At 34.0% G+C, this 14,358-nt stretch overlaps 1 protein-coding gene across 11 annotated transcripts in view; it reads left to right on the forward strand.

Annotated features, from left to right (window-relative positions):
• The window catches only part of SCEL (sciellin), a 113,760-nt gene extending 105,676 nt beyond the window's left edge, over positions 1–8,084 (forward strand). For 10 of the 11 annotated variants that reach the window (XM_039886920.1, XM_039886917.1, XM_039886918.1 and 7 more), the window contains 3 exons: positions 3,202–3,310; positions 5,537–5,639; positions 7,056–8,084. In XM_039886920.1, coding sequence (XP_039742854.1) covers positions 3,202–3,310; positions 5,537–5,639; positions 7,056–7,072 — 229 coding nt within the window. In that variant the 3' untranslated portion in view covers positions 7,073–8,084. The remainder of the gene's footprint in view (positions 1–3,201; positions 3,311–5,536; positions 5,640–7,055) is intronic. The other variant, XM_039886923.1, reaches the window with a different exon arrangement.
• The last annotated feature ends 6,274 nt before the right edge of the window (positions 8,085–14,358 follow it).

Here is a 14,358-nt window from a genome sequence, read left to right on the forward strand (position 1 = left end):
TCTATACATAAATGTCTATATATACACATTTATATAGACATGATATATGTATTCTTGTATGTTGTACTTGGAAATGGTGCTCCTGATGCTGATTTTTATGTATGTGTATGAAGTACAGCAACCTCTGCATCCAGGAATTTGTTCCTTGGCTTCCTGGCTGTTTCCAGTGCACTTTATCTGATAGAGTCTCCCGTGCCTTTTGGCTGCCTCCTAGGCTGTCCCCTCTACGGTCACTGATTCTCAGGAGTCCCCTGCACAGCCACATTATTAGAGTCTCAGTTTCATTACATCACTAGCCTGTGCCCTCAGTCCTCCCTTCTGGAGATTTTCCCAAGCCAGCTCACCTTACAAACAGCTGCATGGATATGCTGCTATGACCTACTCTGGGCCCACGCTCAGTTCCCAGGAGGGCATTACAATGAGTATCAATTTTGTGCTGGTAAAATGACCCCAGGCTTTTGCTGTTGGTGATGATCTTTTACCATTTAATGTTCAGTGAGGCACATAGATGACTCTCATGGGAGTGTGGGCGGCAGATTTCCAGTGGAGGAAATGAAAATAAATAATTAGTATTTCAACCCAACCACTGGAAACCAGTCGTAATGCAAATGTCTGATACTCTACTGATGATGTTTCTCTATAGTAGGGGCTGGGAATAAGGCTCATTGAGGGCAAAGATGTATTTTATTTTTATGTACAACCTCAGCTTGTAATGCAGTGCTTGTCACTTAACAGGAGATATTCAATAAACGTTTTCTGAAAACAACAACAACAACAACAACAACTAATTTCCTATTTGCTAAAGGAAACCTCGATAGACCAGGCATCAAAATTATATCCCCTTTCTGTCACCATTACCAATGTTCTTCTCAGTTTCTGGCCTTTAAGTCATTGCTCTTTGAGGAGCAAAGTCAACTACACAAGCATTAGAAACAAAAGTAGTCTATGCAACCAAAAAAACAGAGTTAGGTTCTTTATAATGCTTTGAAAAGGTCCTTAAATAACAGTATGATTTTAACAAGGACACCACCTATATCAGAGCTTTCCTGGGCTCATATTTTTATTGTTAACATAAGGAAGGAAAACATTCTTTATAAAAATATTGCTCTTAATATGAAGAATTTCAGTCTTGTTCCTCAAGTGGTCCTTGAAATTTTGCTTAGTCATCAGTGCAAAAGTCAATTCTTTGTTAAGACCAGTCGGTCAAGCACCTTCTGTTGATTATTGTGTGAAATGAGCCATGCCCTCACAGCTCTTGTCTAAACATATTAATTCCATTTAAGAAGCTTCCCACTTTACAGGATAAAGACGGATTCCTTTGCACATTATCTATGGGTCTTCAGAACCTGCTCCTGTTGAATACTGACCGATATTTGATCAGTCCAGACGCCCTCATTTGTGCAGCACTTTGGCACATCGTTCTTCCTCTCCTTGGAATCCCCTATCATGCCCCTCCCCACCTCACTCAGCTCACCATGAGAGCTCCTTTATCTTCAAGCTGTAACTCACGTGACAGTTTCTCTGACAAGCCCTTCCTGCCTTCACCCCAGGGATAAGTTGCTCCCTTGGCTATGCTCTCCTAACTTTTTCCACATATCTGTAATATGCTGTGATCATCAACTCACACACCTGGCTACCCTAGTAGAAAGAAAGCTGCTCATTGGAGGGATCTGCCTCACTCTTCTTTATATTCCCAGCTCCTAACTAAGGGCCTCTGGAATGGAAGAATGATAGGGAATGCCTGTTTTCTACTCTCAAAGTGCTTATATGGGGCATTTAAGTTTGTGTGTGTGTGCGCGCGCGCGCGCGTGCGTGTGTGAGAATAATCCACAGGAAAATATTTGCCAGGAATATATAAGCAAGTAGCTATAGAATTAGATGAAAACAGGAAATATATATATGGGTTAAGAAATCGTTAGTGAAATGACTGAATGTATAAAAGCATACAAGGTTATCTACTCCAATCCCTTTCCTCTCCCACCTCCTCTTCCCTTCTATTTTCCCTCCTCTCTGCTCCTAGTCCTGGGCTTGATAACAGGATCCCGGCTCCTGGGGCATGACTACGTCATTTCGACAAAGTGAGCCCAGTAGTCCTTGTGGGCAGGCCCAAAGGTAGCATGGGAACTCTGGGGCCATGCTACCTTTATTTAAATCCTGTCTCTGCTGTTCACTGGCTGCATGACAGGTACTCTTCTGTGCCTCCATTTCCTTTTCTGCAAAAAATGGTAAAAACAATAGTATATGCTTCTCAGAGATGCGAAGAATAAATGACTTTATATAAACCAAGTGCATGGAAAATGTACTGCATATATTAAGCATACTAACTCTGTGTATTGGTTATTTTTGTTTCACTACTCCATTATGTACCAACTCTAGAAACTCTTAAATGCCAAAACCCTGAAACTAGTAAACTGCTCAAGGTGCTATTTAAGGCTGTCCTAAGACCTTCTAAAAGGAAAAGAATCACATTATGATTGGCTTTTCTTAAAACTCTGATTGTGACCCAAGTTCTTTTGGACTTGCCGATCATGTCTACAGTTCATTTATTATTGAACATTATTTTTCCAAGATAAATAACAAAACTTGTTTCCACCAAATTTGTGTGTATGGGGGTGAGTTACATCATGTTAGAGAATGTAAGTTTTTTCATAAAAGGTAGCCCAGTATTCTGACTTTTACAAGGACACCAAAAGTAGAGTCATAGGAGAGTATTTGGTGACTCTTGAACCTAGAGCCTAGAGTCCTACAGACCCATCATTTTTGAATTTACCAACACACTCTGAATAGTTTTCTATTTTTGTCCTGTTAAATGTTTCGAGAGCTAAAATTTTATATTAATCTACAGTATAATTTTTCTATGATATATGTAAATTAATAATTCAAAGCCCTCTTTGAGCTTTAAAAGGTACTTATGACCTAGTTCAATCAGGAAACTGATTATCTTGGCTCTGCCAGATGCACTTTTGATTGCTAATGAATTAATAATTTGAGGTTTTCCTTTATGTTAATTCTTTGCTATCATTTTGAGGTAATAGAAAAATCAATTCCAGCACTAAAATAAGTCCTAAACTTTCCTTGATTTTTACACAATTTCCTAGAGTATCAACAAAATTAACGTACCATTTTCACATGACTTTATGGGGAACACCTCTGTCTTTTGCTTTAAGACAAATTTATTTTTAATTGCTTACCTCTCTATAGGTCTGTCATTGAAAGAGATATGTGCACTTACTGTCGAAAACCCTTGGGCACAGAAACTAAAATGATTTTAAATGAATTACAGATTTGCTGCCATTCCACTTGTTTCAAGGTAAGGATGTGTTTATTGTATTTAACTAAATATAAAATTAAATAATGACTGGAATAAAAAATATTTAATGAAATACATGAGATGAAAAGCTTTCAGAAACACTCTCATCCACATTAATAATGCACTACTTAAATATTTCTCAGAGTTCTGCAGCCTAACCTCAAAGGATTATAATTACTCTCTTGGCTTTAGGCTTAGAGTTGATTACTGACATATTTATTACTCTTACCCTAGAGATTTAAGTCTATAAAAAAGATAAACACTTATTCTCTTTGTAAAAGTTTTTGCAAATAAATCATACTTTACATAAAATATATAATAAAGTCCAAAAAGGAAAGGAAATATTTGAGAAGAAAGGTAGCAGCTCCTTATATTATGAAGTTAGGACTGATGGGCTTGACCATAGTTGAAATTCAGTCTGCTTTTGAGAGCACAATTAATTGTAATTAATTGTGGCTTAGTATAATAACAATAAAGCTTAAATAATAGAATGCTTCGCAGTTCACGTTCTCATATTTCATTGCTTTTAATTCTCACAATAATATTGGGTAGGTCAACATTACAGTTTTTGGTGTAACTGGATGAGCACTGAACTAGAAATCTAAGACCTGAGTTCAAGTTCTAACTCCATTACTAACTGTGGCTGTGTGACTTTTGGACAGTCACCTAAATTAGTTTGGCTTCAATTTCCTCATCTGTAAAATGGGATAGCTGGCTAGAATAGTGATTCTCAACCATGGCTGTACATTATAATCACCTAGAGAAATTAGGAAAAAAATAGAATGTCTGGGACCCAATTAAATCAATAATCTCAGAGATGATTCCTGGGCATTGGAACTTTAAAAAACTCTTTCGATAGATCTAATGGGCAACCAGTTTGAGAATGACTTGCCTAAATCTATGTGTTCTTTCTATGCTGATATTCTATGGTTGATACAAATTATCTAGTTCAGTCAAATAAATATAATAATTTGATGACTAATTGCTTCTCTTCCAATTAGCTTCAGACAGTGACACATAGCAATCAGAAATATGATGCCTCATCTTGAGCAAAAATATCTAAATTTATGCCATAATATATAGAATTCTATGTAAAAACATATTCTTGAAATTTCACAATTATTTAATTATGAGAAAATAAAATTTTCTTTTAGTTATTAAAATCTCAATGAAGAAAAAGTTAGGCTATAGATCTTTATTTAAATTACTATGCAGAAAACTTTATGAAACAAGAAAATTCTGGTTATTGGTTTTGATAAATGCAAATAATTTCCATTTAGTATTTTGGATAATTATTTCCATTTTCTATTTAATTATAAAATACTACTAAGAATAAAAATATCCCCACACTCCTAGAAAAAGATAGATTATTCTATAGCCACGATAATAGAGAACCACGAGGACTGGTGTAAACATGTCGAATTGAACAATGACAATTTACTTCATTAAACTCTCCTTGAAAGCCAGCCAGTTGGTGACAACCTCATAACTTGAAAGTCGGCCACTCAGCACTGAACTTGGTCCAGTAAACACAGGACTAAAGGAAATGTCAACCCTCGCTTGCCACCAAACCAACACAACTCAAAACAAACTTTCCTCTAAACTTCATGTAAGATCAGAAGTTTGGTTAATGTTTGCTTAACATCCAGTTTGTGTGTCTGGACAGCATAGAACTCCTTTAGTAAGCAAACAATGTTTTTCGTTTGAGATATCGAATGGTGATCTTGTTCTTGGCATAACCAATTTTTTTTTAATTTATGTATTTAAATTAGTTTCAAGTATACAGCACATTGGTTAGACATTGATATAGTTCATAAAACAATCCCCTCCTCTCCTGGGCCCTCCACCTAGCCATCATTTTAATGTGCACTGCATTCTCTCTGCCATGCTCTCCATCCCTGTAACCAACTATTAACTACTAATTTGTACTTCTTTAACCCTTCATAACCAATTTTTGAAAATTTCTATCCACTCTATAGTGAGTTAACTAGAAACTTTGGTGGTAGATATTCCCTGAAATGCACACCTACATAGTAGAGAGTTGTGAGATGTATGTGAAAAGTTCGTCATGTGGATTATGGACAAGTACACTGTCACTTTCCCTGTGGGTTCTCATGAGGCCTCATCTGAGTGTTGCTATGAAGAATAGTCCCGAATGAACTGAAAGGACTTTCTATCCTGATATACTTTATATGTTATGTAAACTTTATATAATTTTTTCTTTAGTGTGAAATATGCAAACGGCCCTTGGAGAACCTACAAGCAGGAGACAGTATTTGGATTTATAGACAGACAATACACTGTGAACCTTGCTACTCTACAGTTATGGGTAAGTGTTAAGCTCTATTAGCATTTAACATTGTTAAAAATGAAGGATTTCAATCTAGTAAAAAATATTTTATTAATTATATTTAGTTAAGAATTCAGCTGCAGATAGTATGGTAGTATTTTTCGTTTTATGGTATGAAAGCAGCCAATGTTTATATAGTCTTCTGATGTCAGACCAGGCATAGATACAACTAAGCAAAAAGATTATTTATTTTAGAAAATTTTGTATTTTTTTCCAAAATAAAAGAGATCTCTGCTCAAATAATTGTTGGAATTGAAGTCCATCTGTGAATGACCTTTTACATTTACACCAAAATGTACTTTTTTTACTTAACTTGATTATTATGCTAAATGCCTTTTAATGTTATTTTAAATGGGAATTTAAAGCTAATTCTATATAATTCTATATTAAATATAGCATCTAAGTATTTTTATCAATTTAAGACCAACATGACTATAATTTGGGCTCTTCGTTAGCATAAATGATGTGAGAAGAAAACATTAATGACCTGTATTTTAAACTCACGTTTTCTATAAACTTAGCAAGAAAGCTTTAAAAGTTGATTTAAAAGACATTGACAGTGCCTAATAAGTTAGTAAAATAAAATTCTAAGGAACTTGATTAATTTTTAAAAGCCAATAATAGCATTTTAGTTTTAATTCAATAGTAAGTAAATAGAATAACCAAGATGATATTGGGGAGGTGGTCAACAGCATTACCTGACAAGCAAGTTTCCTGATGTCTTAGTGTGGTGAATGAAAGAGGAACATTCTTACATGGAATTCAAAGTAGGAATTTAGAAACAAATGTGTAATATAAATGAGGTACCGGGAGGCTACATCTGGGAAATGCTCTGAAAAATATTCAGAAACCCACGTTCCATCAGGTCGAAGAATCAATTACAAGAACAAACCTAATTATATTTATACTTTGCCTTCTATTTTCTGCTTTTCCCAGCCAGTTCTCATATTCCTTTTTCTTCTTAATGTAGCAGCCTTATTATGATCCAATATTATATCAAAGGCCTGATATGCATGGTGGCAGTTCTAAAACTTTCACTCTCCCAGAAGTCCATGATATGGCTTTGGAGATGTGGCCACTGAAAGACTCAGAAGTCATCGTGTTTTCTTCCCTGTCTTGTGCACTCCATAGGCATTGCATTTTATAGTACTTTTAAGTATATTTAAATGTCAAGACGCGACTCTTATGCATCTCATAAATATGACTACGAGGCATCGGTCCTTCATATTTATGATGTGACCAAAAACCATAGTGATGAATGCAGTAGAAGGAAAAAGTAAAATTCTGAATATACCATTACTCCCTTGATGAATGATTATTTAAAAAATTTTAGTTATAGGCTAATTTTTGTACTGAATTTGCATATCTAACTGTTAATTTCTTTTAAATTTTCAGCAAAGTGGAATCAATAATGCTGGCACATGGAAATCAAGATGAAAGTGTTCATAAAGGAATTAAAATTTTAAAGAACGTGTAATCTAGAAAAGCTTTTACATGGAAAATTGACTTTCATATACAATTAACAATTCTGCTATTGCATAAATAATCTAAGTGCCTTCAATAAGGTCATATACATATAGGGAACCATCTGTTATCTGTCTAGATTTAGTCATGCAAAATTCAACTGGTTTCAGTTACCAGTGTCAAAGGAATGATGCTCCTGATGGCAGTGAGTGTTGTAAACCCTAACCAGGTCCACCTCTGATCTATATTTAGGCTATGCATCATGGTTTTCGCTATAGATAAGTTTTTCATTTTCTCACCTTTTTTTCCCTAAGAATTTGGATTTGTAGACATTATTGAAATCCTGACAAACTGTTAAGAAAACAAGACATGTTTCCTTTATGTGCAAAAGAAATATTGATAGAAAATTTTCTATAAAGTTTAGCTGAAAGATATTAACATATAAAGTTGTATGGACCTCAGAAAATCACTTGACCTTTCTGGGTGTCTATGCCTTTATCTGTAACATGAGAGGCATTGCACAAAATTGTTCCTAAGGCCCTTTTCTGCTCCTAAAATTGTTTGATTCTAAAGCAAGTTTCTGTGTACTCTTTAGAAATATATCTGGATATGTGTTTGTTAATTGTATTGAATTAGAGAGGACATCTAAACAATTGAACCTTAGTATCATCCATCATTTTATTGCAGATATAATTTTTAAAGGATATATTTTAAAAACAGAAAGACATTGATTTATGGGTAATGGGTAAAATCATATGACATATATTTTACATATTATAATTTGTTAAATTTTTTTGCATGTATTTCAAAATCTAGGTACATAAGTAACCTATGAGAAAACAATGGTTATGGACTATAAAGATATGTTACATCTATTAGCATGTTACATTTATTCATATTACCTAGCACTTTATATTTACAGATGCCTTGTAAAAATAAAATGAACTATTAGTGACACAATCTTTTTGTGGAGTGTCTATAAAGACTATTAACTGACATTGATGTTTGTCAATTATAGTGATCATAATTTATTATAATCCATGCCATATTGGTTAACTTAATTATTTAACTTCTTGAGCTACAGCTTTTATTCTTTAAGAGCTTTTTCTTAAGGAATTGAAAATTCAATGATCATATGTGAGGAACTAGTATTATTAAGATTGAGAAATTGAACTTATAAACTATTTTATATGCACATAGCAACTGCTTCTCAAAGGAAAGCATATGGAACATTGAAGAGAGGGTAAATTTGGGGGAAGTTTAAGGCAGCTGTGAAAAACTGACATAAACTAGGGAGATTAAAAAGATAGTCATGTATTTTCCAAGTGTTGATAAATTTAAAGAATTATTCTTCTGTATATTGATTCCAAGCATCTGTTCCTCTTAGAGACCGGTTTACAAAGTGTTAAACACAAAATGCTTATTAAAATACAGCAATGTATAATTGTCATCCTATGGAAAGGGAGCCAGAAAAAACAATTAATAATAATTTGATATTCATTAATTCATGCTAGATGAGAAGCAGTGGTAATTGAGCCATGTGTTTTATTGTTCTTTTATTACATGCTTTCAGAGTGGATCAAAAGAAATAATTTTCTTAGAGTTGAAATTCATGGCAGAAAAGGGCGGATGGAATAATATCCCTCCTTTTTATATAAAATGTATTAACATCTCAATGCCTTTGTAGTAATTAAAAATCATTTGAATATCATTTTTAAAGTATTCTACTTTAGAATGCTTCATTAAAAAAAACTGAAAGGAACATATTTCTCACTTTTCTGAAGCTGTTTAATGGACTCTTTCTTCTACAATAATGTATTAAATTAAACCAAAAGCTGTTGTAAAAATAGGATAAATAAGGAGTGGAGAGAGAAGGGCTTCTGATTCACCAAGTCCACTTCATTATGTCTGGGTTTATTCATGCCATAGGAATGACAGATTGCTAAAACAATTTGGAAGACCTCTTTTTATTGCAGCCAATTAAGTATATTATGATTGGCATACTTTTCCTGGACACAATTGTCTAAATTTCAGAATACCAAATCTTGAATTCTATTACTAATTAAGAGATGTCTCTAAAGGAGAATTAATTGCTCTAACAGGACAATATCCTTCTAAAAAAGCAAAATGGAGGAAATATAATAATCTTAGAAATAGAATTTGTTAAAATAGTATTTTCATTTAATAAGACCAAAAAATAAAAATTTATTCAAGAAGTAATCTGTGCATCCTTAGTTGTTTGACTGCAATCACTTTTATAATGAGATCTGAGTGAGGAAATGGTCCAGCTCTCACTGTCATTTATTCTCTGACTTGTTTACTACAATGGAAAATCATGAGCATTTGGAACATTTTCCGGCTCAGCTTGATTCAGAACTCTACCAAAACAAGTGACTGTTTGGTCTACAACATGGCAAACTAACAGTGACCTTTTTTATTTATTTATTTATTTATATTTTTGGTACTGCTGAATTTACTGGTTATTTTGGTACAGTGTAAATAAATAGCTTTTAGAATTCCACCTTTTCCAGAGTAGAAAACCATTCCCAGAGGCACCCATAAGTAGCTGTTTTAACTTGGGTAGGTCTTTTCCCACATGGGCCTATTCCCTGCTATTTAAAATGTGAGAGTAGGTTATTAGCTTTCAAATGTATCCATCAGCTCAAACACTGCATTGATCTATTAATTTATCCCTGCCGCTCACCCCATTCTTAGGTGTCTCTTTTGTTAGGTGCCTAAGATTTCAGTGTTTTGTATGTACTTTAAAATTGCACATTGACTTTATCACAAGAGTTGGACACCATTCTGAATCTTATTTACTGGATCTTTGTCCTTCCATTTGAGAAGTATGGTTTCTAAGATATTACTGAAATTTTCAAATAAATGAGTTAGATAATGGTTTCAGTTTTTTTCACTATAAGAGAGAAAACTGAGCATCATCATTACTTGATAAATGCCATCTAGGAGGCATCTTTTACTTCATCGCCTCTGTATTCTTTGATACATTCTTCCCATTAATAGATTGAAATGCCCAATTATTCTAGACTTTGTATAAAAGTAAAGCGTGGTTTATAATCTACCATCATTCATTCGTTCATTCATTCATTTGTTCTATTATTCAATAACTTGAAAATCTTTATTTAGAATCTGTGTCCAGATCTTACTGATGACCAAAATAGCCAAGGTTCCTGTCCTTATGGAATTTACGTTCTAAAGTGAGAGTGGAGGAGCATTTTGAAAGACAGAAAACAAACAATTTCTGAAAGTAAGATACAGTGACTAGGTGAAGGAGGAGTTTTAAAAATAATGTGGTCAGATAATATTTCGAATAAGATCATAATGATGAGATGGAACCAGCCTGGGAAAAAGCATTCCAAGAGAAGATATCTTAGTATTGGCCAAAATCAGACCATTTTCTAGGCTCACTCTGTCCTTGCTTTTTTTAAACATAATGAAATGGAAGTTCAAAGATGCCAGGAGACAAAGACCAGTCAAAGACTTTTTAAGCTTTCTTTATTCCTAATGCAAGACAATATTCAGATATTACTCAGATAGCTTTCTACCCTCTGCCAAGGGGTGAGTTACACCAAATGCATGCTTCTATTCCGACCTCAGACCCAAGTCACTCACTTGGATAAAGGAGCCCCAGGCATACTCTGGCGACTGTGTCAAAGGTGACTCACTTGGAATGGAAACAAAGGCCTGAGTAAGGTTTCCTCACCTCACCTGAGGCACTAAGGATCAAGTGCCTTTCTGCTTTCCAAACAGAAACATTAAAAGATTAAGCAGCATCATTTCAGATCTAGGAGAAACTTTTCAGAGGAATTTTATAAACATCACATGTTCTCTTCCCTTGTTACAATATGAATAATGTATCTGATGGAAAAGAACATTCAGATCTTGGTATAACTTTCTTAATAGTCACAATTTGTTAATTTTACCTTCTTTCCCAAGAGAAAAGGAAAGATCATGAGTTCCAAGGGGCCTTCTTGCCCATAAAGGCAAACTGGAATGAAAGTCTCCCATAGGAAAGTGTTTAGGCCCTAGTGTGACTTTCATGTGATTTAGGAATAAAAAGACTGGAGGCCAGAATTAGTGAACATGTAGCGATGAGGTTGAAGAAGCAGGCAAGGGACAGGCCATGGTAGTTTAATAATGGATCATTAAAAAGTTACATCATCAAATGCATGTCAACATTTAGTAGAATTCATTTATACCTTTCAGAATTGTGTCAGTAAAATATTATTGAATAGTATTGATTTCATGAACAGGTTAAAATTACACCGAGACAAATATAGTCTACTGATTTTTGACAAATGCACAAAGGCAGGTCAATGGAGAAATTTTGCATACAGGTATCGAATTATTCCAGAACCACTTGTTGCATTTGTTGAATTGTCTATTCGACAAATGCAACAAGTGGTTCTGGAATAATTCGATACCTGTATGCAAAATTATACACACACGCACACACACACTCACACTCACACATACATATATATACACATATATGTACATATATATGCATACATATATATGTACATATATATGTACATATATATGCATACATATATATACATATATATATGTACATATATATGTAAATAAATAAAAAAGAACCTAGACACGAACCGTACCTATTTTACAAAAATTAATTCAAGATGAACCATAAATTTAAATGTAAAATGTAGAACTATAAAATTTCTAGAAGAAAACATGAGAAAATCAACATGATCTTGGGCTTGGAGAAGAATTTTGAGATAAAACACCAAAAATGTGATTTATAAAAAAAACAACTGAAACTTCAACTTTATTACAATTAAAATGTGCTCTGTGAAAGACACTGTTAAGAGAATGAAAAGATAAGCCACAGACTTGGAGAAAATATTTGTAAAACATATATCTGATAAAGAACTAATCCTGACCACTGAGATGGCTTATCAAGGGATTGGTAGGTCGGGGTCTCCTATAAAACATCTCCTTGGATATACAAAGATATTGTGTTAGATCTCCCCAGTCATTGTTAATAATGCCTTTTCCTGATGAACAAAGGATTTGAGACCTGCGTGGTCATTTGAGAATAATTCTGGCCTGAAGCCCTCAATTTACAGGATCTGCAAATGAAGAGAATCAGGGACCTGGGTCCCTGAACAGTTCCATATATACATAGCTAGTTTGTCAGCGGCAAAACTAGGATTAGAAACCAGCACACTAAAAGTGTCTCTCACTAAATATGGGGTTTTTAAATGAATGCGATAATTGAAAAACACTCTCACCAGAATAGAACACAGAAACAAAATAAGCCTCACATGTCATTCTCTTATCTAGATAATTCAGTATTTTATTAACTTTTAAATTTACTGTGACACACTGGTAACTCCTACTTAACTTGTGGTTTTTATGATTCTGTATCAATTCTTATCATACATTTGCAAAATAAGTTATGCCCTAGCTTGCTTTTGTATAGATTTCTTCTTTTACCAGTTATATTTTTGTGCTCTGCGTGTGTCAACATAGAATTAGTTGAATGTATAGTCCTTTTGAATTCCATTTGACATAATATGCTTCAAAAAGTCAAACCCTGGGACCAAATAAATATTTTCACTTAAGTTAGTATGTATTGTATCTATTATATGCCCCCTCAATTTATCATATGTATCAATCATTATTATTTAAAAAGTTAGAACAGTATTTACTCCTTTAAATCCCAATGGGGAAATGTGGAAAATCAAACCATATGCCAATACTAATAAATTTTTTCTGGCGTAACAATAATTTCCACTCACCAGAAATCAACTGTGTTTCAGATACTTCAAATACATGTATTTCTGGGTCTTATCTTTTCAGAGATGTTACAACGTGGGAAAATTTTCAGCAGTTGTTAAGTGCAGGCCAAATCATTCAAGAACACTAAGTAATATACTGCTGAAATGCTTAATTTCATGATGTTTTGGTATGCTAAAGAAAATATGTACCACGGGAAAAAAATTAAAATATCTCAGCATCAAAATATTCAGCCCCAAAGATTCCTTTTCGTTATTTTTATTCTGATGGTTTGTGGGTCCCCAAGAGCATCATCACTTCTGATGCCAATTGCAAATTCAAGAGGTCCCTAGACCACTGTTAGATTCGTTACATTTTCATTAGTAGAGAAAAACGAACTAGAGAAAACCTTTTTTTCTTATATATATGTATGCTTTAACGGTATCATCAATTCATTTGCTCATATACATGCTTTAGGGTGAGTTAAAACCAAATTTGAAATACAATTTGTCGTGTATTCTACTGGCAAAAGCAAGTGACAAACTTTCTTTTTCCACCCTCACGACCCCTTCACTCTTCTATCCCCACCCTACTCCCACTTTCTTCCAGCCTGAGGAGACTGGTTCAAAGGTAGTTAATATAGTATGCCTGCTATGTTACACTTACAATGCTTACATTTTTAAAGCATGATCATCGATGTAGCTTCCTAATCAGCTATGATTCTTTAATCTCAAGTATCAAGGCAGTGCTCACATTTCCCAAATTATACTATAAAAGTTCTCTCTCTATTTAAATTTGTTTGAACCATGATTCAGAAAGCTCTGTACATTGCATTTGGTTAATATACACTTATCTCTAATAATCTATACACTCTTCTTCCACATTTTTTCCTCTTTGCAATTTTGTCGTTGTCGTAGAGGAAGAAGAAGAAGGAAGAAGAGAAGAACAGGAAGGAGGGGGAGAGAGAGAAGCTGAGTCACTTGTCTGTTTCCTGCAGTTTGTACTTTTGCTTTGTTTCCTATATGTTTCTTCGCCCTTATATTTCTGTCTTGAGATGTCGTCAAATTCAGGTTTGGTAGTGGTAGAGGCAGTGGTTGCAGTGGTGTGTGTGTGTGTGTATGTGTGTGTGTGTAAGTCTACTTCAGCGATATTTCATCGGAAGCACATACTGCTTTTCATTTTGTGGTGTTAGCAATTTGTTAGGGATTACAAGATGTGATGTGTTCATTCTATTTTTCTTTTTTCATTTATCAACCAGAACATATCTATAAAAATATACTTTCATCAACAATTTGGTTACCCTCAATTTGTATGAAAAAGAGAGAATGAAGCCTTTATCCTTCGCTAGTTTTCAAATAACTCAAAGCCCTACTATTTTCAAAAGTTGACGCATGTATTAAAGTATCGTTGAACTCATGGATTTAAACACATTTGAAGTGTTTCAATCCATGCCAATTAATATCCTTATCGA

The sequence above is a fragment of the Pteropus medius genome, unplaced genomic scaffold, assembly GCF_902729225.1.
Source record: "Pteropus medius unplaced genomic scaffold, Ma_sr-lr_union100, whole genome shotgun sequence".
In the NCBI taxonomy this organism is placed as follows: Eukaryota; Metazoa; Chordata; class Mammalia; order Chiroptera; family Pteropodidae; genus Pteropus; species Pteropus medius.